Source organism: Mytilus trossulus, chromosome 14, assembly GCF_036588685.1.
Source record: "Mytilus trossulus isolate FHL-02 chromosome 14, PNRI_Mtr1.1.1.hap1, whole genome shotgun sequence".
Classification (NCBI taxonomy): Eukaryota; Metazoa; Mollusca; class Bivalvia; order Mytilida; family Mytilidae; genus Mytilus; species Mytilus trossulus.
Window position 1 is genome coordinate 24,332,330 of NC_086386.1, and position 26,322 is coordinate 24,358,651.

General features: G+C 31.8%; 2 protein-coding genes across 2 annotated transcripts; one reads left to right on the forward strand and one right to left on the reverse strand.

Annotated features, from left to right (window-relative positions):
- LOC134696380 (cilia- and flagella-associated protein 97-like) lies at positions 1–13,399 on the reverse strand. The gene is made up of 2 exons (XM_063558116.1): positions 12,353–13,399; positions 1–2,840 (listed from the first exon to the last, which is right to left on the reverse strand). The coding sequence occupies exons 1-2, from the start codon at positions 13,307–13,309 to the stop codon at positions 2,448–2,450; spliced, it is 1,350 nt and encodes a 449-aa protein (XP_063414186.1). The 5' UTR covers positions 13,310–13,399; the 3' UTR covers positions 1–2,447.
- LOC134696379 (uncharacterized) lies at positions 13,398–26,259 on the forward strand. Its single transcript, XM_063558115.1, has 6 exons — positions 13,398–13,520; positions 16,610–17,198; positions 19,348–20,533; positions 23,039–23,521; positions 24,385–24,470; positions 25,595–26,259. The coding sequence occupies exons 2-6, from the start codon at positions 16,639–16,641 to the stop codon at positions 25,671–25,673; spliced, it is 2,394 nt and encodes a 797-aa protein (XP_063414185.1). The 5' UTR covers positions 13,398–13,520; positions 16,610–16,638; the 3' UTR covers positions 25,674–26,259.
- Positions 26,260–26,322: the final 63 nt, after the last annotated feature.

Here is a 26,322-nt window from a genome sequence, read left to right on the forward strand (position 1 = left end):
TTTTGTCTTTTTCTCTTTAATAATATCTACAAGCTGAGACAGAACAATAGATTCACTAGATTCTTTCAATCTTATTAACATTTCTGTTTACAAATAAAACAACAAAATACCCATTCTACATTTTACTTTATAAACATCATACAAACTGAACAATTCAGAAAAGTAAGTTCTATGCCTATTTAAGTCTCCTTTTAAGTGTTATATGTCTTTTCAATGATATACATAAATTTCTATGCTACTGATTGAAAAAGCTCCTTTGCATTTCCAATTATATTTTCATCAAGATAAGGCAAAAATTTACTAAGCATACATTTTAAAGATTTGTAACTTTTTCATTAACATCTTACAATTAATGTAATAACTTTGAAGCCTTAAATGATCCATATTTCTAACAGACAATTTTGTATAAAAAGTTGTTATAAAATAACTATTAAGATTGTTTGGTACATTTTAACTACAAAGAAAATGGGTGGGTTATGTATCTCTATTCGTATATGTTTAAGATGTACAAAACACTACAGGGAGATAACTCTATCAAAATCAGCTGAACATTTTTATCACATTGTATAGTTGAGCAAATATTGAGCTTCTCAATGATCAAAATAAGTGTTTGTCAAACTGTTTTGTATATGTAGATCTATCATCAAACTTATTTTGCAATATCATGTTTATAATAATTTCTCTCAAGGGTAAACTTTTTTTGTCTTTATAAAATAAAAGTTAACCAATAAAACAGTTAACCTTAATATTTTTTAAAGTTGTTTGCTGCATTTAACCTTATTCTTAACACTAGACATAACTAATATAATTACTGCTTTCAAAATATCAATATTTCATAACAATCTATTCAATCATCATTATATTAATTCAAAATCAATAAAAAACTAAAATATTATTGAATTGTACAAACCCTATGTAAATATTTAACTCCGCCTGGGAATTTCAATTCATATTCAAATTATAAATCAATTAATCACAAAAAATTCTACTATGCTGCATCAATATTAAATGCTTTTTCAGTGTATCACAGTTTTAGTTTGAAAAAAGGAACATGTTCTTTGTATAAATACTGGTTATTAACATAAACAATACACCAAATTTAACTATAACTTTGAGGGGGGATAGGAGGGGTCCTGATCCCGAAATCCCAGGCTTATAAACACGAAATCCTGAGGCCTCGAATTTAAATAAAGTAAATTCCGGCAACCCGAAATAAAAAAAAAAGAAATCCTCGGTCCCATAGAGTCACTCCTGAAATCCCGAGCTTAAAACATCCGATCCCGGAGTCTCAATAAAGGTCCTATTCCCCCTCAACTATTGATAGCTGAAAGTGGACTCTCTAGATTGTGATCCAACATATCACAATACCACATACTTATCAATTACAATATACACCTCCAACATTCTAAAATAAAATAATCCTAAATCTAATGTCAATGAGCAATTTGAGTCAAACTTCATATAGACAATATATATACAAACAATAATAGCGTATTGACCATAACAAAATTGAAACTACTCTTTTCAATGTTAGAAGGTGTATTAAAAATCAAATCTCATCTTTTAACAAGATTTGACAAGTCAATGATGAATATTTATATGGATAATGAATTTCTGATACTTCAAGTTTTTAAAGAAATTTTCTGTACTGAATCAAAAATTGCACCAAATTCTTTAATGTTCATTTTAACATTGGTCTTTAAACTTATCTTAAATATAAGTTTTCTAGTTCTTGTAAATGCTAAGTAGACCATGCATGGGTTTTACTTCATTGACTTTTATAGTACAGTTCTGTCAAACCAATAACCTAGCAATACTGAATCATGTTTAATATAAACAGATTCAGATTGTCATCTAGTACAAATGTACTGATCAACATTAATTTTGTATCAAACAATAAGAAATTGTACAAAGAAAAAATCCCTTCTGTTTTTAATATCTTTACACTTATTTTTAAGCACTCTGAATAACTTGCCAAGTATTTATTGAAGTTGCTTTTTCTTGCTAACTTTTTTCATTCCTTCTCAATTTTAATATTTAACACATCTCCAAAATGCTTCCATATGTAATTCAGATCTAAATAAAAAGTTAAGGTGGTACCTAACACTACAGGGAGATAACTCTGTAAAATCAGCTAAACGTTTTAATAACATTGTGTTTTTAAGGGAATATTAAACCTCTCAATGATCAAAATAAGTGTTTGTCAAACTGCTATGTAACCAGTGTAATTTTTCTGATAAAACGGTTGGTTCAAATTTTTTCAAATTTTTATATTTTTGTCAAAGGGTCAAAGTAAATACTTTGTCAAATTTTCAAGAAAATTAAACGAGTCAAATTAATTTTAATTAAAGTGTTGGGTACCACCTTAATTACAATTGTTCATGTAAAAATGAAAAATGGCGCCATTGAACAATATGACAATAGATTGAAATAAATATTAAAAGTGACTATGAAAATGAAAATCTATCGTCCCATGCTGGACGACCATCCCAAGCTTGATGACCGTCTGTAGGTCTGTACGATTTACCACTGCCTGGTCTGCTACCACGACTTACACGGCTAGCTGTAGACATTGTAGATTTAGCACTTCCTGGGCGAATTGAGCTGGCATTAGATTTTGCACTTGTTGGCCTTGACCTTCTGCCTGGGGTCATTCCAAAGGTTGAGGTGAGACTGCTTGCACTTCTCAAGTAAGTTGAGTCGAGCCTTTCTTGTTCCATCTGTTCATGCACAGCAGCTATCGGTACACCATATAGTGTGGCTTTGGAATATTCATCTAACTGTTCCTTCCTTGACAATCCCCTCGATGCTTTGGCTTTCTGCAATCTATTGAGAAATTTCTGAAAAGATAAAATTAGAAACTTTTAAATAGTGGTACACCCTAAATTGTTCAAAAAACATTCCATTATCTTATAATATTGTATTACAAAGTAAGAGTATATATTTCGATAGCAAGTTTAGATAAAACTTATGTATATTTGTGTGCTTGTTTACTTCTTAAGACACAGATATATTTGTACAAGTGTTTCAGTTTATATACACCCCTCTCTAGGTCCCTGTGCCTTATGTTTCACTTAGCCAATAGGACCCTTCAACTGACTGATAAATAACTCTTGATAGTCCACAGAATACCGTATCAATGAAATGGACATAGCTGGCATGTGCTAACATGACAAAAATATGAATAGTTTAAATAAAATTTAAATACAAACCTAATATAAAACATAAAAGTTTTAAAACTTTACATTAATGTTATCTACAACTGCCATCTAATGCACATAACAATAATTAAATCTTTTGAAATTTTAATGAAATCATTCAATGTAAACATGCCAGGAATTACAAATGAACAATCATTATTGGAAAATAATTGCTTCATTTGCATTATCATCACATCTCCTCAATTTTATAATTGGGAAAAATTTAGATTTCACGCCACCTTTTGTTCAAATATGGATTTGATAATTACGAAATGTCAATATTTCCTCATATGATTCAATAATGACACCTTATTTAACTTGCCCAAAAACTGTGATGATTTTTATCTTATCCGGATATGTCTGGTGCTGATTACTCAAAGAATATTTATTCAAGAAGCGAATAAAGGGTTCATGCCTACACTGTTTTTCCATACATACAATTTTGGCGATTGTCCATAAATGCTAAGTTTAGATTAAATTGAATTATGTATATTTTATTTACATGGGTGGATTAATATCTAGATATTCAGGTAGATTGAACACAATGACAGTCTGAAGCTACTAAGCTTCCGTCTATTGATTTTTCATGTTGACAGGGTGTATAAACAACAGTTTGGTAATTCACTAAAGTTACCATTATGACCTTTCCGTTATGACCTTTCCGCACACTTCTGCTTTTCAGACTTAATATTTAATCTATAGTAAGATCACTATACAAAATAGGTTCTACATGAACAACCCTTATATGATAATGAATTGATATATATATACCTTAAATGAGTTTCTGAATTTTGAAAGCTTTTAAAGAGATTGCGGACGTAATTTAAATACTGAACAAATATACCTATCTCAAATACTAAGGCGACTTGAACTAGTGTAAATTTCTTAAAAGTTTCAAACCAAGGTTTTCGGCGAATAGTTTTTAAGATCCCATTATGTGTGGTTAAATGTACATAAAGGAAAACATTTACACTCTCACTCTGACAACCATGTATTATTTATGTTTATTATATTACAATGTGTAATGTTAAACATGTTAAAAATAATAAATATAAGAAAACATTGTGTGATGAGCCTTAAAGAAACTTTACAGTGACCTCATGCTGGAATATTTGGTCATCATATACATGTATTTACAATCTAGAGGATACATAAGAAGCCAGAATTGATCATTAAATAATAAATCTATCTGGATCATCTAGTCTCAGTTTTACCAGTTCATGTATTCATTATGATAATTAGGTTAAGTTTGGTTTATAATGATCATTTTTTTTAAGATGTTTCCTTGTCATTTTTCATGTAGATAATGGCTATATTTATGTATAATTCATGTAGTTTGCAACCAATGACTAGAGTCTGGAAACTGCAACATATAAAATTGAGAAAGGAAATGGTGAATATGTCGAAGCGACAACCACCCGACCATAGAGCAGACAACAGCCGAAGGCAACCAATGGGTCTTCAATGTAGCGAGAATTCCAACACCCGTAGGTGTCCTTCAGCTGGCCCCTAAAAATATGCATAATAGTACAGTGATAATGGACGTCATACTAAACTCTGAATTATACACAAGAAACTAAAATTTAAAATCAAACAAGACTAACGAAATTGCGGCGGGGTTAAACATGTTTATGAGATCTTAACCATACCTCTAGCCAATGTAGAAAAGTAAAAGAATAACAATCAAACATTAAAATTCAGTTCAAGAGAAGTCTGAGTCCGATGTCAAAAGATGTAACAAAAGAAAATAAATAAAATGACAATAATACATAAATAACAACAGACTACTAGCAGTTAACTGACATGCCAGCTCCAGACCTCAATTAAACTGATTGAAAGATTATGTCTTCATCATATGAATATCAGGTACAATCCCTCCCATTGGGGGTTTAGTATCATACTATCATAAAATATATGAGAAGAACATAACCCGTGTCATGCCAACAACTGTTTTTCTAGAAATAAATGTGTTTAGTTCCGATGCAAAGACCCTATCAGTGAATCAATGTTAAAGCCAAAATATGCAATCTTTAATGACCTGACAACAGTATCGTAACTATATCCCCTTTTAATAAGTCTATTTAAAGGTTTTGTTAGTTTCTGAGGAGAATACTGACATTTTTGTGCTTTAAAAAGAATATTTCCATAAAATATACATGTAACTGCACCAATGCATACTCAAACAAGCTTTTCAAGGCAATTCCAAGCATTCAAAGTCAAATTTTGCAATTGAGGATTTCCCTTAAAAAATTACCTCTTCCTAATACATGGTCCAAGGACACAGTTATCGTCCTTTGGTTTTCGGTGTCTACGAATATAGTCCCTAGTGTAAACAGTGTATAACTTGCATGTTTTATTTAATACACTTTCCCAATTAAGTTCTTGCTATTAAATGCATGAAATATTAAGAAGGGGGATGTTATTACATGTTAAAAAAATTTGGGTGCTGAATCTTTATGTTAAGTAGTGATTTGGTCCAGTTCAAAAGGTCAAATTTTATCACGTCTGAAGCTGTCAAACTGAATTTTACACCCCCTTACCACAAAATTGTCGATATTTTGAGTTAGAGTTGGTAGAAGTTTCTATAATTTTGATATTATTCGTCTCACTGGTAGTACACTACACTGTAAAAATCTTTTTGAGATATATAGAAAATATTACACACATTTCAACTGGGACAAAATCAATGAGAGATTTATAAAGAAGTGGGAAGTAGGTACCAGTTGAGGCAATGAAAAATCATTTCAAGTGAAAGAAAATCAGGCAAGTCACCATGGAAACTCAAAATATCAAAAATACAAACATCAGTTTCAAGATTGACTATAAAGGCAAAGCCACATACTCTAGTTGAGACTGAAATTAATGGATGAATAAACAATTTGACAAAAAAAATCATATCCTAAAGCAAAGTTAATTTGGTGAATAAACATTGTCTAATGAAATGAAAGTATTGCCTCATTAAGTGTTTAGGTATACTAAGGGAAAACTAATGTTATATAATGCATTATGATAATATGCTAATGCTCAAAATATATCATATAAAAGAACATATTTAATGTTCAATACCAGTAGTCAATTTCAATTGTTAATTTGGATTAGTCATGTTAGTGCAAAAAACATGATAAAGTGTACATGTAATGTAGACTCCTATAAAAAGCAAAAAGATTTTTATGCTTCACCTACGATAGTAGAGGGGCATTATGTTTTCTGGTCTGTGGCTCCGTTTGTTCGTTCGTCCGTTCATTCGTTCGTCCGCAGGTTAAAGTTTTTGGTGAAGGTAGATTTTGATGAAGCCGAAGTACAATCAACTTGAAACTCAGTGCACTTGTTGCTTATGATATGATCTTTCTAATTTTAAAGCCAAATTAGACTTTTGACCCCAATTTCACAGTCAACTGAACATAGAAAATGAAAGTGGGAGTTTCAGGTTAAAGTTTTTGGTCAAGGTAGTTTTTGATGAAGCTGAAGTCCAATCAACTTGAAACTTAGTACACTTGTTGCTTATGATATGATCTTTCTAATTTTAAAGCCAAATTAGACTTTTGACCCCAATTTCACAGTCAACTGAACATAGAAAATGAAAGTGGGAGTTTCAGGTTAAAGTTTTTGGTCAAGGTAGTTTTTGATGAAGCTGAAGTCCAATCAACTTGAAACTTAGTACACTTGTTGCTTATGATATGATCTTTCTAATTTTAAAGCCAAATTAGACTTTTGACCCCAATTTCACAGTCAACTGAACATAGAAAATAAAAGTGGGAGTTTCAGGTTAAAGTTTTTGGTCAAGGTAGTTTTTGATGAAGCTGAAGTCCAATCAACATGAAACTTAGTACACTTGATGCCTATGATATGATCTTTCTAATTTTAAAGCCAAATCAGACTTTTGACCTCAATTTTACGGTCCACTGAACATAGAAAATGAAAGTGGGAGTTTCAGGTTAAAGTTTTTGGTCAAGGTAGTTTTTGATGAAGCTGAAGTCCAATCAACCTGAAACTTAGTACACTTGATGCTTATGATACAACCTTTTCAATTTTAAAGCTGAATTAGACTTTTGACCCATTTTAACGGTCCATGGAACATCGAAAATGATAGTGCCAGTGGGGCATCCGTGTACTTTGGACACATTCTTGTTTTGTCATACATTTTGTACATTGGTTATTATCTATATAAAAATTCAATTTCATCCGTATACCTACTTCCAGTATAATACTTTTTCTTTTTTCCTTTTCAGTATATCAATAAATAATATGTGTAATTCTAACTTATTTTAGAACTTATGCATATTGTATAGTGAGTACTGGTTCAAATATAGAATAAAAAACTTTACCAGCACTTACAAAATGTATATATACCAATAAACCTAACTGTACGGATTTTTTTACACCTCACTGGAGTGACCTAGTAGTACATCAGGGGCGGATCCAGCCATTTAAAAAAAAAGGGGGGTGGGGGTTCCCAACCCAGAGTAAAGGGGTGGGGGTTCCAGCTATATATATATTTGCTCCCATTCAAATGCATTGATAGTAAAAAAAAAGGTGGGTTTCCAACCCCCGGAACCCCCCCTTGGATCTGCCAATGGTACATGTACATGTATGTTAGATCCAAGCTTTATTCTACATTCTGACCTCTTACATGTAAGGACATTTCACACTTAACTTCGTAATATTGAATAATAATTATTTTCGAACAATTTATTGTTTTTTGTATTGTTTTTTTTAATCTAAAACAAAAATATGTCTAGATCTTAAAATACCATACCTTAAGGTCAGATAACAAATAAAAGGATTAATTTTTATATCTTTTTAATTCATTTAACTTTCTTATTAAATTTATCTTTTATACATTGTAATGATTCAGATTGTATATATATACATATATATATCTTTACAATGGATATGGATGGTTACATACACATACCCATAGCCAGGTTTTGTTTTAGACGACCCCCCACCCCCCCTTGAAAACAAATAAGCACAGTTAAAGTCAATGTTCTGTTCGAATTGTGACTGTTAAAGTCCAGTTTGTGAGTCAAACTCCCCCCCCTGGAAATTCCTGGCTACGGGCCTGCATACATGTACAAATGTATAAGGCTCAATGTATTCAATGATTGCACTAGCTATAGTATGGATGAATACAAATATGTACATGTACAACTGAATCTTAAAGTCTATTCAATTTCAATTATTGAATTTAGATCCCTTTAGAACCTATACTATAGCTTCAAATATATAGCTGATAAAGGTTTATCCAGAAAAACGCTTGATTTTTATTTCCAAAAGGACAGGGTGTGATAACATGGATAAGGACCCTTTTTGGCCAGCAAAAATATATTTTTTTTATTGAAATTTGAATTTTTTATTTAAGATTTCCGTCTAGTCTAATTTTAAACGGACAGGAGGTAATGTAAAATTAACAAGAGGATCCAAGCTTGAACCCTGTATCACTCATCAGAAACTTTTACCAAAAATAAATTGATACAATACATGTACATGCAAAATGCAACAAGAAAATTTGGTGAAAATAGGAGCCTGGAGGTAGCTACAATGTAGATCTTGACACCATTGACTTTCTGGCATTTCTGCTTTGTCATCTATTATGGTTTTCAAGATATATATAAGACTAACTCACTACATGTATATCAACAATTAATTTCATTTCACCTAGGCATGAGCTAACAAAATCTATGAAAATTGGTAACCCACAAATAATAATGAACATGATGAATAGAAGTAGTTTATTTTTGCATCACATGTAATTATCATTTGACTTTATTACATTTTATTTCAAAGTGTAAATTTTTCATGTGTATATCACTCATGTCAATTTATATATTTGGTAATTATTAATTTATCACTCTCAAATAAACACATGTATAAATTACATTAGTATTCTGTACTAATTAGTTAAGTATAATACATGTATCACTGGACATGCTGGAAGTGTGGTAAATAAGAAATGAATACATGCAGAACTGTGACATGTCATATTAACATAGATCTGTCTATCAGATACATGTAAATCAATATTTTTTCTATCTTCATTTTCTCACCATTATCATTAATTATAATTAGCTTCTGTATAAAGCAGGTACAAGACTATTGCCTACCATCCTTACTAAGGCTACTAGATAAGAACAAGCATATAAAATTCAATTATCAATGAGCATTTAAAAAAAAGTGATTGCCATATAAATGCATGCCTTTTTCAATGCTACAATATACATTTGTAGTACATGTATATGGACCATAATTTGGTATTCGGCCTTTGGTTTCTTTTTGTATCCTTTTTTATAAGTTCTAAAATTTAAACTTTTATTTAGTGGGTTGTGTTGGTGTTAGAATAGTATGAATGGAACAATTGAGTTTTTCGAGAAAAAATTAATACATTTTGATTCACCGTTTACGTGACATGAAACCAAACAGGAAACCAATCTTTATTTTCTTTATTTTGCACAATATAATTCAAAAGGCATAAATAAACACCATTACTAGTGTTACTTGCTTCATGTTAATATTTAAAATCTATTTTTAATGTTATATTAAAGTTTTTTTTAAACCTGACAGGAAACCATAAGAAACCGAAAGCATTTTTTTAGTTTTATTTTATTGCAAAATCTGCTTAAATTAATCTGAACAGTATACTTTTTCTTAAAATCCATCTTAAATGTAACAGTATTATAAAACTCCTAAATATGTGCTTGTTTTGAAAACAATTAGTACATTTTATTCAGAATTTTCCATATTTTCTCCATTGATACAGGATACCATAATCGTTGAATCATGATGTTTAAGCAAAAAAAATGTATTTATATTTGGTTTTGATTTTCCAGTTAATATATACAATTTATTCCAAATCATTGGCAATGTAACATTCTTTAAATCCAGTAAAGAAAAATCCTTTAACTTGGAATTAAAATCTTTAAAATAGACACAATGTGATACTTGTGACATGTACACCATCTACAGGGTTTCCACATTTTAACCTACTTTAGTGGGCTAAAATCAATAAAGTACTTCCTTTCAAGTCATGCATGCTAAAAGTTTACTTTTCTGATAAGTGTTTGCAGAACATGAATAAAAAATATTAATTAAAAACTGTGACAGGATTCCAACTTTGTACATTCCAAGTGTAACGGTATATTAACATGTATTTTTTTATTAAATTATATTTATTCACCTAAAATATCCAGTAATATTTACTGCTGAAGTTAAATCAATCCAACGAGCATTGGTACAATGATAAGAGACGTAATTTCGATTGATTTTTCCAAGGACTCTTCACGTCATTATCGGGAAACGAAGTGTGTTCTAACGTCTGTCAAATATGAAATCGATTTTGTCAAGTCATTGGGCATTTATTTTCACACAGGATCGTATGTAACATTATGCACATAGGAAAAATAACAGACCACCGGCGCAATCACTTTGACAATTGTATTTTCCCCTTTTAAACAAGACGAAACAAGTCTACAGATTATGTTTGCTAACATCCCGTTGGAAACAAAAACAATGTTTAGACCTAGTATTTCGTACATCCGGCCGTAATGGCGTGATCACATGCTAGTCACATGTTTCACGTATGACCGGAAATGGTTAGAACTTAAGGACAAAAACAATTTTAATAAATAATTGGACTTCTGTTTCGTGTGAAATGTAACGCATAACGGCAACGTAATTTTCTTACTTAATTATTACGAAGATCAAAACAAGAATGTAAATCATCTCGGATTTACCTGTTTGAACATCTCGCGAGAGTTCATATTTGCATATTGTTTTTAAGAATTCTTTTACAACAAAGCAGATTACATCATCTAAAAATTGCGTTATGAAATCGGACGCAAAAATCACGCCACTGTTCTTACATCTGCTACATAAATACTTATAGTTCTCGGCATTTTCTTCTCACTATTTTTATTGGTCGATGTTCTTTGTTATTTGAAAGCAAAAGTTACGAATTTGCCGGTGACGATTATCTATAAATCAGTCAGCGTTATGCTCTTCGGAAGCAATAAATAACGCGAGAAACGACACAAAAATACGGTTGTAGAATCTTTGAAATTCGTATATTTTAATTTTTTTTCTAGGGAAGTGTAGCATACACTTGTATGTTGATAAAAATAATGGCATCTTTAGATGTAGTTGCAACTTTTCTTACAGTAATTCACATTTTATCACTTTTCTATAGTTATAGGAAACGGAGCCCAATAGCAAATTATGGTCCATGTACAAAATGTATGTAACTTTTAAAATTAATTTATAAATTATGCTTTTGAATGCATGGTTTCAAGTTTTCATGCAAGGGTTGTTCATGACTACCTTTTATTATGGAATAAAGGAATTTTGAACTGACCTTAGTGACTTTATATTTAGTTGTTTGAAAAAAACTGCATATATAGCTCTCATACGATCAATAATGGAGTATGGATCAATTATTTGGGACCCATATACCCAAAAAGACATTGACAAACTAGAATCCATACAAAAGAGAGGTGCTAGATTCATTACCAAAGACTACAAATCAAGAGAGGAAGGATGTATGACAAAAATGCTAAAAGAACTTCAGCTCCCGTCATTACAATCAAGACGCCAACAACAACGACTGATCTTCTTTTTCAAAGTGGTTGAGGGGAAGATACCAGCGCTTCCTCCCGACGATTTGATCCAATTTCATAGACCAAAGAGACAAATCAAAGCAACAACATATAATAACTTTGTAACTAAAAACATTATAGACCACCAAGTCCGTAACAACAAACGTGCGGTCATAGTTCCAACTAGTAAGACAGAACAGTACAAGAACTCTCTTTTTGTGCGCACTGCAATAAACTGGAACCATCTGGAGGACTCAGTAGTGTGCGCCACTACTACCGAGGAGTTTAAATCAGCACTCCTCAGCAAGCGCGACTAATTGTGCGCAGACCAACCCGTCACATAATAGCCGAAAGGAATCTGTGACGTACCCATCCTAATAACAGAAGTGGGAAATACAGATACAGAAAAATATATTTGAACTCTGTTGGATAGTTGTCTTATTGACAATCAAACCACATCTCTTTATTCTATAAAATCAAAAATGTTTTACCATGTCATATGTGTATACATGTGTACGTATTTAATAATTTTCTGTAACTTTTTATACTGAAACTAAAATTTACCATATTATCTTGTTCTATTTTAGACTGTTGTTTTCTCCTGTTTACTGCTGAGGATGTCAATCTATCAACTCTTGGAACTTGTTGTTGAACTTTGGGTTGCTGTCGCTTTTGTTTTGGTCCTATTTGATGCATTATTTGTTGTAAGAGTCTTTGGTTCTCCTTTTCAATGTCTGATATGCGACTTTTATCAAATGAATAATGATTTTTCTGTCCTCCTTTTGAATTGGGAGGTTCAAACATCACTCTTCTAGTATTTGATTTCAGTCTCTCTTGTTTGTCTATTTCTGATACAGCATCCATTAACAATCGAAGATCAATTTTATCACTTTGTAGTTTTATTTCGCCATCCCCTGACTGTGTTTGTGAAGAGTTATATTGCACATTGTTGAGTCCTTGTTTTTGTGATCTACTAGGTGTTGAACGTGGTGAATTTAATGGTGAAACATCCGTTATTTCACTGTCTGAATCAGATTTATCTTTTGATCTATTCCTGAATTTTGCAGATTTCGGTCTTGTTTCATTATTGTTATTTGATGACCCATTAATTTCCCAAGCCTGCGTTTTCTGAGTCTTCTTTGGCGAAACACGTTTTGTATTTTTCTGACGAGAACTCTCCTCATCTTCAAAATCTTCATCTGATGAACCATAAGAATATGCACTAGAACTTCCAGATTCTGAATATTTCTTTGTGACAACTACGGGTTTATTTTTACTGCAACTTGTTTTCCCCTTGCTCCTTGCAGTCTCATCATCACTTCCACTTGAATCGGTCAAGCTGTCACTGTCACTCGTGTAGGAGTCAGATCCAGAGGAAGAAATGTGTCCATTTTTTGTTCCCCCTTTTTGATGTGGACGGTTTTTCACAATCACATGTGGAACATGATGAACCTGAACCTGTTCATCGTCCCTAGGTGTGTCGAAAAAGTTATAATCGACATCTGCATTCTTTTTTGACATGATTTACAAACCTTTTTCCCCCTTCACTTCATGTCAACCATACTGTTGTTTGATAGCAACTACTTACGTCACGTTTATGTCTCGTCTGATCACGCACTTGTCCTTGACCTGCAAGAAAACTTTCAATGGCGGCAAATATGATCACAATAATGTCTTTGAAAAAACATAAATACACTGATTCAAAATAATGGGAATGATTAAAGAGATTGTTGTAAGTTTTTCAAACACAAATTTTGCCCTTTTACACTAGCAAAAATTGCCAGAAATCGCATGACGATTAAAATAAAATTGATGACATAAATTTTACTTTTTAGCATGACAAAGTTGACATCAGAGGTTATGTACTGATACATAAAGGTTCATCAGTGTAGTCTCCAGAAATTTAATTGGAGGGGAGGGGAATGGCTGCCCTAAGAGGGGGTGCTCCAATCATGCTTCAGTGATACACCTTATTGCTATTTAAACTGGAATCCGCTTGTATTACGCTTCACTTAAACAAAGTGTAGTAGTCAGTCAAGAACCAGCTTCGTCGCTATTTAGTCCATTCCGGATAAGTTCTAAAATTACACAACTTTTTCATCCAGTTGAAGCTATCTGGGACCCTGTTTAAACAATTCAACATGCATGATACTTTTTAATGAGACCTGTTTAAAATACCGTAAATACTTCGAACAAAATATTTTTTTACTTCAATTGTAATTTCGAAAAAAGTGGATCATTCTATATCAAAGTTTCTTGATGATCACTTTCTAAAGTTTTTTCTCCCTCAGCTCACTACTGATGACCTCCATTTTTCGGCCGGTGACCTAAACAGGAAGTTGTATAAATGACTGTTTTTCCCGGAATGGACTAAATAGCGATAAGGTGCATTCCCTATATAAGAGAGTGGTAAAGGGTTATATTCGTGCAATGTTTTGGCCTTTTTATTTCACGTGTTTTTGTGTTTATATGACGATTTATTCCTCGTATTCTCGTGTTTGGTACGATGTGCATGCCATGCTCATGTTTTCCTTTATTTATTTTCTGTGTTTCGTGTCGGTACTCTTAATTTCTCGTGTTTTTCCCGCATTTAATTAAAAAGCAAACCAGGACTAAATTCAAAGTCAGTCCACAGATTGTTTTAAATTATGAGTTCCCAGAATGTTTAACATGGCTAAAATTAATTATTATGAATAATATTTTTCTCTCAAATATGTTGCAACTATAGCGGACGCTAATAGGTGACTGCAGGGTCATCATATCCATTATATAATGACTAGATGATCTACAAGAAAGGCTAATAGGTGACTGCAGGGTCATCATATCCATTATATAATGACTAGATGATCTACAAGAAAGGCTGATTAATGAATTTCTTAACTTTTTACATTAATATTTATGATTTTATTTCTCGTGCTTCGTTTTTTCAGATTTTTATTTTCTGTGCAACGTTTTCGCAATTTTTTATTTTTATTTCATGTGTTTCCGTGTTCAAGGCCCCTCTTTACCACACTCATATCATATAATCTGAGACTACTACAAATGTATAACACAACTGTGTTGTAGTAGTCTCAGATATAATCAACCAAATTTTTCCCTCATAGAGGAGGTCCTGGGTCCCCCTGCATCTGCCTATGGCTGTGGTAATTTAGAGACAAATCAGCTAAACATCCAACTGGTTGAATCTGTCTATACTATAGTATAAAAGAGTCTTTTTTGACTGAAAGTAGTCATGCAGACATGCACACCAACTCAATATCAATGACTATACAGTCTGTCAGTCTTAAGTTAAAGAAGTCAGTACTGTAGTCAGTAGACAATAATCAATATTGAATTAAATATGAAATAATGCAGTTGTCAAAAGAAGTTATTTGACTTAAACCATTGCACCAAGGATTCCTAACTAATATATATATATGTCCTTTGATGCACAGATAAGGTATTCAGTATCATCAGTTCGTTGTTTGTGGCCATTTATATCTGGTAGAAAAATGATTTTCTTTGCATAAGCCATAACAATTAATGGCAAAATAAATCTAAAAAATATTGGATATAGATTGTTCAAGCAAATAACCAACTTCAAGAAAATAAATGTAAATACAACTAATGGCAGCCTGAATTAAATCAACTGTCAACACAGAGATATATGTCTCGCCTGTCGAAAATTCATAATAAGACAATCTAATTAAATTAGTCCCTCGAAATGGTTTTCACACTTTAACAAATGTAACTTTATGGAAAATATTGTCTATTGTAAGAAAGTCCTATCAAACTAACTTGATCATAAAACCTAACATTGAAATTGTTAATTTATTGGAAGTCACAGGACCATGACCTAGGGGAAAGGGCCATAAAATAGTTATCAAACGAATCTGTACTGATAGTAATACCACTTCACACAAAATATGATTGATATATTACTAGTAGTTCACATCAAACTAACTTAAGCTTTCACTAAAATTAATTTGGCTCGTTTAATTTCATAAAATTTTGTCAAAGTAATTTTGACACTTTAACAAAAATATAAAAATTTCAAAAATTTTGAACCAACATTTTTGTCAGAAAAATTACACTGGTTATATAGGTACCAGTCTTGTATTACAACTCCAGTTTCCGTTGCATGTCAAAACATGGAGGGAAACAAAATAGTGCATTTTTTTCTGATTTTTTTTCTGAACTCAATTTTTTCTGTTTGATTATAGGTTTATGCTGAATTGAAACATATATATAAACTTTAAAAAAATTCTTGCATCTTTTGGGGATATCAATCCAGGAAAGTGGAAGGATATCATGTTTACTGGAAGTGGTGCGGCCTAGTAAAAATAGCAAACAGAAAGTAGAAAAAAAATATTTTGACTTCAGGATTGCGTAACTTTTTATTCTTTGTGGCAAGACCCCCTTTTTTTTTTCGATTAAATCACAATTTCACATTAGTACATACATGATATGAACATGAAATTTGTTTTCTATGTAGCATTTTTTATTTTTTTATTTTCAAAGATCAGCTGTTTTGCATGTAAGCCTATGGAGCAGTCAATTACAAGACTGCAACCTATAGCAGGCTGACAAGCACCAATTGTTATCATTGAGAAGCTTACTTTTCCTTTTTAATACAATACAATGTAATTAAAACATTTAGCTGACTTTACAGAGTTATCTCCCTGTAGTGTTAGGTACCACCTTAAAGAAGAACTTATCATTGAAAATGGCTATTTAAATCAGTCAGTGGCCATGTTGTCATGGTCATTGTTGTATTTTCGTTGAAGTTTGAACCAAATGGATTCTTTACTTACTTACTTTAATACTCTTTTATATTTCCAGATTTAAAAAATCCCAAACTATTCAAAACCATGGCAATGAAGAGGAGATTGTCAGATTATCTCCAAGGTAACAACCTCCCTGTACCAACAGATTCAGGTGCTGTTCCTTTGTACAGAGCACAGAAAGTTAGCTTTAAACTGTTTCAACAAAAAGAAACTGTTCATATGAAATCATTGTACCCGTTTTTAACAAAATCTCAAATAAACTCAAAAGTTCGAGAACTGTGGAAAAATATGTCAGCGGATGAAAAACAGAATTTTAGTAAGATTGTTTTAACTAAAACACCAACCAAGTCTTCCCCATTTGCCAAACAAACCAAAAGAATGGGAAGCAACTCTTCAAAAGACAGACGAAGCAAATGTAGCATTTGGAAAGACCAAAAAACAGAAGTAACATCTCCGGTATACAAGAGTGACTTTGATAGTCAGAACATCACATCCTCTCCAAATTGGTTGACAGAAAACTCTCCAATTCCAGCAAAAAAGGATTACACCAAAACCAAAGATCAACCTGATAATGTTATTTCTGAGATCATAGATGAAACTCCTAATAAACAGCCAGGAATATTGAAACAAACAGAAAATATAGGGTATTAATTTCATTAATGTATATTATTCACCAATGCTTACATGTTCAAACTCTTTTAGGTCATTTTTTAGTAGCAATAAACAAAAAAACTTTGTTAATTGGATATGCTTTGATACCATATATGCCCTTGAATTTTTACTAGATAACATTTTTGTTCGCTTAAGGGATTCCGTATATCGTCAGATTATCGGAATTCCAATGGGGACTAACTGTGCACCAATTATTGCGGACCTCTTTTTGTATTGTTATGAGTTACAATTTATAACAAAAATAAGCAAAGACCCATCAAAACAACATCTGATAAAGAAATTTAATAATACTTTTAGATATTTGGATGATATTTTGGCTCTCAATAATGACGACATCTTGATATCTATATCACTAACGGAAAGCTGAATACTAAAATTTATGATAAAAGGGATGATTTTTCATTTCCTATTGTTAATTATCCGTTTTTAGATGGTGACGTTCCCTTGTCACCATCTTACGGTGTTTATATATCTCAACTTGTACGATTCGGTCGTGTATGTAACAATGTTTTAGATTTTAACGAGAGAAATTTATGTATTACTGATGAATTGTTACACCAGGGTTTTCGATATCACAAACTAGTCAAATCATTTACTAAATTTTATCATCGGTATAAAGACATCATTCGTAAATATAGCTCAACATGCAGACTTCTTATACGTTCAGGTATTTCACATCCAATTTTTTATGGAAATATTCTGTATAAAGCACAAAGGTGTCAGTATTCACCTCAGAAACTTACAAAACCTTTGAATAGACTTATTAAGAAGGGATATAATTTCGATACTGTTGTCAAGTCATTAAAGATTGCATATTTTGGCGTTAATATTGAGTCACTAATAAGGTCTTTGCGTTGGAACTAAACACATTTATTCTAAAAAAACAGTTGTTGGCATGACACGGGTTATGTTCTTCTCATATATGTTATGATGGTATGATACTAAACCCCTAATGGGAAGGATTGTGCCTGATGTTCATATGATGAAATCATAATCTTTCAGTCAGTTTAATTGAAGTCTGGAGCTGGCATGTCAGTTAACTGCTAGTAGTCTGTTGTTATTTATGTATTATTGTCATTTTGTTTATTTTCTTTGGTTACATCTTCTGACATCAGACTCAGACTTTTCTTGAACTGAATTTTAATGTGCGTATTGTTATGCGTTTACTTTTCTACATTGGTTAGAGGTATAGGGGGAGGGTTGAGATCTCACAAACATGTTTAACCCCGCCGCATTTTTGCGCCTGTCCCAAGTCAGGAGCCTCTGGCCTTTGTTAGTCTTGTTTTATTTTAGTTTTAGTTTCTTGTGTACAATTTGGAAATTAGTATGGCATTCATTATCACTGAACTAGTATATATTTGTTTAGGGGCCAGCTGAAGGACGCCTCCGGGTGCGGGAATTTCTCGCTACATTGAAGACCTGTTGGTGACCTTCTGCTGTTGTTTGTTTTTTATTTGGTCGGGTTGTTGTCTCTTTGACACATTCCCCATTTTCATTCTCAATTTTATGTAGTTTTCTACCTTTTTACTTGTCACAAAAAGTGTACATACATAAAAGTTTTCTTTTTGTATAAAAAATTTCAGATAAGAGTGACAAGTAAAAACTTAAAAGTCTTATTCTAAAAATTATTAATTGACTTGTTTAAATTTTATAAATGTATTACACTGTGTAAACATATGTGTTAAGAAATTAAAGTAATTCTAATGGAGGTAGGCAGAGACATATATCTCTGAGGTAGTTTATCAATTTTAACAAATGGGATCGGTTTTTGTTAAATTGTATATAAATTTTGAATTATCTCCCCTTAGAAAGATAAGTTTCAACAATAAAAGTGCACTTTATTGTAACACACAGTATGTAACATATGCAATAGGAAAGAAGAAAATAGAGTTTTTTTTGCATTACATTTCTAAAAAAAAAGGGCATAATAACAGTACTTACTATAAACTATTAAAATATAGACTTATAGCAGATTAAAAAAAAAAAATTGCATGAAAGAAAAACATAAATTCATAATGTTGATTTAGAATGATAATTTATCAAGAGGAAAAAAAGGCATAGTTATTTAAAATACTTTATAAGTATATTTCATGTATTCAAAACTTTGCTTTTTTATTCTAGATATGAAGAAACCACACCACCGTCAAAAAAGAAGACTAGAGTGAGTTTTTCTCCATCAAAAGCCCCCACAACAACAATGTTGTCTGAAGTAAATAGTTCTCCAGTTAGCTCACAAGGATTCTCCTCTGAGGAAGACAATACACTTATAAGGAGAAGTGGTTGTAATTTCGATGATATTGACAACTTTTCTATTTGCATTGAAAGTGATGACCCAATGTCAGTTGCAACAAACTTGATAGTTAAAGAAGAAGTGCAAGAATCTGAAAAAGACAATGATCAAATCAAAGATATTCTTGTCAAAAATAATTCAAAAGAAGATAGAATACATGAAATCAAATTTTCCAAAAAATCACCAAAAGATAAAAAGAATAAAAATCTTTCTGCAAAAAAATTAACACCAGAGATCATATCAACAAGAAGAACTAGGTCAGCACAATCGATATCAAAACCTGAAAATAATCAGTTTGCAACACCTTTGACATTCAAATCAAACAAAAATTCAAATAGCACTAAATCAGACATGAACAACTTCACAACACCTTTGATTTTGAAACCTAATTCAAACAACCTTACCTCCAAATCTGATATCCAGCCGTATACAACACCTATGATGGATGATGCCACAATGCAACAACTGTTTGATGAAGCCAAGCAAGCTCCAAAGAAAAGACGGTCAAAGGGAGGAGACAAGCATCAAATTAAAGAAGACCTAGATAATGATAGTACTACTGATTTGAAGAAACACAAAGCAAGAACATCTTTACTATGTCCAGATCAAGTGGAATCTAACTTTATTATTGATGCTTCAGGAGATGCCAAGGTTAACATCACAGACAATGAGAAAGCAACTGATTCACAACTGAGCATGCCAAAGTATTCATGTGAAGGAAATATGCCTGTTGTTCTAGACTCAGACAATGAAAAGACTGGACTATCTGATTTTGAAGTTCCTTCTCTTCCAACTTCAGGAGCATATTTTAGAGTACCTGATGAGGTTGAGGATGTAGAGTTGAGTGACTCAGACTCTGACAATGCATTAGAGACTTGTAAGTCTAATAGCGTTTTTTCAGTAATGGAAACATTGAAGAGAATGAAAGAAGCCACATGGAAACAAATTTCTCCAATAAAATGCAGTCCAGTTATGTCACCAAAGATCTTGTCTCCAGCATTGTCTGGTATAAGTCAGGTAATATATAGTAGCAGTTGAAAAACAATTATTTCTTGTTTTAATTTCATTGAAAAAAGTTATGTCAGAATACAGACAGAATTCATTTTTCTGGTCTTCATATTTTAAAGAAGAAAAAAAAAGAAAAGAGGAAACGTGTAATGTCTCATCTTTTTCTGCAAACATAAGAACCACAGAAAATAAGGTAAATGGCTCTAAAAATGAGGGTGCTTTTTATATGGCCTTCCAAATACCGTTTCGATCCCTAACATCACTGAAGAGACATTTATTGTCGAAATCCGGATATGGTGTACTAAAGAAATATTGACACCGAATGTTTGTGGCACAACATCCTGTCCACAAGTTAACAATTATTTTTTTTCTGTGACGTATTAAATTTATAATAAGATCCATTTTGTTACAACCTGTGATCAATTTTATTTGGCAATCGCCAATGGCAGTCAGCAGGGTTAAAGAACATCAGTTGTTCGACCTGTTAGTCAAATGCGTTTTGTTTAAATATACTTTTTCACTCTTTTGGAAAATGTTGTTTGCGCTGTTTTTAGACCCTTCTACAACGAAATTTGTTTGACATGCACACGTATAAAAATTGCGGTTTTTATCCAACGCAGTCATAGGTTTGAACGTAGTTTTCAATTTAGACTCGTTTATATTTTTTGTTTGGGCATGTTTCATATTTTCCCTCCGGTTTATATGATCCGTTCATCCTATATATTGACTCTTAAAATTCAAGAGTTAATCTAAAAATGAGGGTGCTTTTTATATGGCCTTCCAAATACCGTTTCGATCCCTAACATCACTGAAGAGACATTTATTGTCGAAATCCGGATATGGTGTACTAAAGAAATATTGACACCGAATGTTTGTGGCACAACATCCTGTCCACAAGTTAACAATTATTTTTTTTCTGTGACGTATTAAATTTATAATAAGATCCATTTTGTTACAACCTGTGATCAATTTTATTTGGCAATCGCCAATGGCAGTCAGCAGGGTTAAAGAACATCAGTTGTTCGACCTGTTAGTCAAATGCGTTTTGTTTAAATATACTTTTTCACTCTTTTGGAAAATGTTGTTTGTGCTGTTTTTAGACCCTTCTACAACGAAATTTGTTTGACATGCACACGTATAAAAATTGCGGTTTTTATCCAACGCAGTCATAGGTTTGAACGTAGTTTTCAATTTAGACTCGTTTATATTTTTTGTTTGGGCATGTATCATATTTTCCCTCCGGTTTATATGATCCGTTCATCCTATATATTGACTCTTAAAATTCAAGAGTTAATCTAAAAATGAGGGTACTTTCTCTAAAAATGAGGGTGCTTTTTATATGGCCTTCCAAATACCGTTTCGATCCCTAACATCACTGAAGAGACATTTATTGTCGAAATCCGGATATGGTGTACTAAAGAAATATTGACACCGAATGTTTGTGGCACAACATCCTGTCCACAAGTTAACAATTATTTTTTTTCTGTGACGTATTAAATTTATAATAAGATCCATTTTGTTACAACCTGTGATCAATTTTATTTGGCAATCGCCAATGGCAGTCAGCAGGGTTAAAGAACATCAGTTGTTCGACCTGTTAGTCAAATGCGTTTTGTTTAAATATACTTTTTCACTCTTTTGGAAAATGTTGTTTGTGCTGTTTTTAGACCCTTCTACAACGAAATTTGTTTGACATGCACACGTATAAAAATTGCGGTTTTTATCCAACGCAGTCATAGGTTTGAACGTAGTTTTCAATTTAGACTCGTATATATATATATATATATATACAACTCGTCTAAACATCAACCCAACAATGTTAGATCTGTTAATTTGCTTTCGCAAATTTTTGGTTCTTCCCTCACCGGGATTCGACCCCATGCTACTGTGATATCATGACACCAAATCGCCTGCACTGCAGCCGTCCCGCTAGACCACACGACCACCTGGGCTCTCATATATATATTAAAAAAATCATAAACCAAAATACCTACCTGCAAATTGAGAAACCGAGAAAGTCCTTAAAAACTGACAACATCAATTTTAATGACTACATATATAACCAGAAACTTAAAAAAAATAATTGAAAACAAAAATCAGATTCCTGACTTGGTACAGCTTTTTCTGAAGAAAATAGGTGGTTAAACCTGGTTTGACCTTGAAAAATATTAAAGTAAACTATTAAGGACTGACAACGTTTAATACATTCAATGAAAATAATATACAGGTAGACAATTACTGACTCACATCTGATTATTAAATCAGTTTAAAAGCAATTCATGTGATATCTTTGTTCACTGCCTTAGATAGTGAGAATTAAAGAAATAAAACCTAGGCTGAAAAAAGTTCACCAAAAAATATAGGGCCTTGTCCAAATATAAGGTTTGCTACTTCAATGACACAAGTGAAAGTGACATTTGTAATAGTTGCGAATTCCATCATTAGCATACTGTAATTAAAATTTTCTTTTAAAATTTGTTGAATGATTTTTACATCAATTATTTCTGTTTTCAGTTGTCTAGTGCATCATCAGATTCTAAAGGCAGCTTTGTTGAACTAGGACATTTAAAAGAAGACTCAAATGATGCTGATCCAGGAAACACAGAACCAGTAGTCCAGACAGACATGTATCAAAATAGAAAGAAAACAACAGAAGAAACTGTATCTAGTCAGCATAAAGAAAAGCTTACAACTTCACAAAAGCAGGAATATCCTAAAACTTACAAAGAAGATCTGGAAAAACTTTCAAATAGCTCTGAGAAACAAAATATTCCATTGTCACATGATAATGATCTAGCATCAAAGCAGGAAAATACATCAAATGAAGTAAAAAAAGAAACCATGACCAAAACAGACATGCTTTCAGACTGTTCTCCAAAAGAAAGCATAGAGGCAAACAAAGACAGAAATAAAATTGTCTTAGAAACAAAAGTAATCAGAACTAAAAAGATAACTAGGATTGCCAGAAGGAAGACACCAAATAAAAATCAAGAAATGGTAATGTCTAAGAAAAATCAGTAAATTCCCTTAAAAAATCTTGTTGGCATGTTTTCATTTTTCTGATTGTTTAACTGAAGGAAAAAGGTTTTTTCTGAACATTTATTTCTTTTTGCCTTTAATGATCATAATGATCTATTAAGAATCTCTTGTTGAACTTGTGTGTTTAACATTTCAATTTGGTTAATCAAATGGTGTAGTCAAACCAAAGACTTCAACATTCTTATTTGCTGACTCAACTCAAAGAGTGAGAGCAGTGACTGGGGCGTCATTGAGTCAGAATAATGTTCCTGGGTAGGGTGGCATGTCTACTAAAATTCTAAATTCTAGTTCACCCTGTAGATTTAGTACAAAACAGGGTTTGTATTAATGTTCCATTAAATATCATGTTCTCATCCTGAATATTCACTTAATTTGCCACTGGAGATTATACAGCATGCATCCATACCTCCAATCATCAATGAGACAGAAACTGATAAAAATCAAAAACAAAAAATCTTCAGGTATGGTATGGAACTGATTTTTTTTTTCAAATATTTTAGTAAAAATGATACGGTCTGATATTCAATAGATTATCTATCATATGGCATTTGATTTGAACTTCAAAACTTAACTTTTTAATACAAAAAACAACAACATAGAAATGAATCATATAGATTTGTTTTCAGAAATTAACTATTTAAAGATAAAAATCTGGCCTTAAAGAATGACAATTATTTTCATATGTTTTATGATTAATGGGTTATTTTCTAGGAAAATGAGGGATAAAACAAACTTTCAGGCTTTATTGTTCTTACTGGTGGCTTCATGTAAAGCTGAATAAATGTTATTGAAATTTATACTGTTGATGTTTATTTTCCCAGACTGACAAGGACAAGCAACCATTATGTGAGTTGTTTTATGATTTGACTCCACCTGAACAAAAACATACAAAACAATCAAACAGGAGGTTAGTATATTGAAATATCATGGATTATCTCCCTTTATAAGTCACTTTAAGTGATTTGTTATTTGTATTAATTCATATGCACTTACCAGTAGATGCAAGTAAATTTTTCATGTAATAAAATCGATGGCAATTGTCAGTATCAGCTTTTTACAATTATTAATTATAAAATGTTACTCATGTTTCATCTTGTTTTTTTCAACTTAATTTTTGAGGACAACATTAAGATCAAGTTTGAAATTGACAATTCATTTTTAAAAATTTTAGTTCATTGTATACTGATGACATAAAAGTGGTCAAGTTTGTTTTTGTGTCACAAGGTGTAATACCACCATTGATTTCCCCCTATTAGTCTTTGTTAAATTTGCACTTTCCAAAAACTTTGCAGAACTTATCTTTGTTTCAAATAAAGAAATACTTGGCATGAGTAAAGTTTTATCCTGTCCAGTTCTAAAGAAAAATTTTCACATAACATTTCATTGCATATAAGAAAGTAACCATCATTGAAAGTTAACTAATCAAATTTCTCCCCTTATTCTATCTGTGTACAAGGTTTAGTCACCATGTAACCTCAAGATTACAAAAAATTCTATAGAAATCACAAATAAAAAATAATAGTGTTTTGAAATACCCAAGACATATGTTTATGACACAGAAATAGTTTTACTGCAATAAAATGTAGGATTAATTATCTACAACGGTCAAATTCAAGAGAATATATTTTTCGACCTACTTTTGTATACAACCGGATGTGACGTACCATGATTTGGTGGTATTACACCTCAAGAGTTATGGCCCCTAATTACTTTAACTATAACCACTGTAACCAAAAAGGTTTGCACCTTATATAATCTAAAACTAATTTCAAGAAAATACTTCTAGATATCTTTAAATACCCTCTTGAAAATTTACACATGAATGAACATTTTAGTGGTTTTTGGCACAAACTGTGATGACAATTAATACATGTTTTATAAAACCTATTTGGTTTGTACATATTTGTAGCGGTCTAATTATATATAACTGCTGGAAATCTTTAATATTAAGTTGACAAAAAAAATCTTTGATAACCCTGGAATAATAAAACACTTGTTAAACCTATGATCTATTTTAAACTTTTTTAACAGATTAATAGCAAGTGCAGTTACACCAGGGAACAGCAACTTCAATTCACTATTTGATACAAAGGCAGAATCCATCTTTTAGTACTTTAGTAAAGAAATTCATTGTTAGAACAATAATCATGAGAAACTTATGTTATATTGGAAATCTATAATATGTGTTTTGGATTTTCTTGTTTAATATCAGAAGAGGGATGTTTCATTGTGACCCAGACAGGCATTAAAAATTTCAACAATGGCTGGTTTTAAGTATTTTTTTCTGTACAATAAATCTGTAAGTGAAATTGTAAAATTGCGACTTAAATATGGTTAGCTCATTTTTAAAGCACCTCCCTTGGGTGCCATGTATGTTTTACTGGAACACCCCTTCAAAGCTATTAAAAAAATGAAGTCCAAGGGTTGGGAGGTTTACAACCCAAAGTGTACATGTATAAAATGTTGGTTTATTAATTCAGTTGTTTAATGCCTCCTATAAAAGTATTATAATGAAGTCAATCTCCATCATTTATATTTTCATTCAGTAGCTCCTGACCCCTGTTTAATTATCTTATGGCATATAAATAAGAGAAACATTATTATTTAGCAAATGCTTGTATGGAATCATGAACTACAGTTGAGCCATTTTATATAATATATATACTTTTGTTATTACATGTACTTAGAAAGAGTGTTAAGAAGACATTATAGACTAAGTTTGTTATCTTTTTTGTTTGTTACATATATATTTTAACAGT

Coding starts and splice junctions, on each gene's coding strand:
- LOC134696380 (XM_063558116.1), bottom strand. CDS start 13,309: ATGTCAAAAAAGAATGCAGATGTCGATTATAACTTTTTCGACACACCT. Junction 2,841..12,352: donor AAATAGAACAAGATAATATG/GTAAATTTTAGT, acceptor TTATCTTTTCAG/AAATTTCTCAATAGATTGCA.
- LOC134696379 (XM_063558115.1), top strand. CDS start 16,639: ATGGCAATGAAGAGGAGATTGTCAGATTATCTCCAAGGTAACAACCTC. Junction 23,522..24,384: donor CAAATAAAAATCAAGAAATG/GTAATGTCTAAG, acceptor TTATTTTCCCAG/ACTGACAAGGACAAGCAACC. Junction 24,471..25,594: donor ACAAAACAATCAAACAGGAG/GTTAGTATATTG, acceptor CTTTTTTAACAG/ATTAATAGCAAGTGCAGTTA.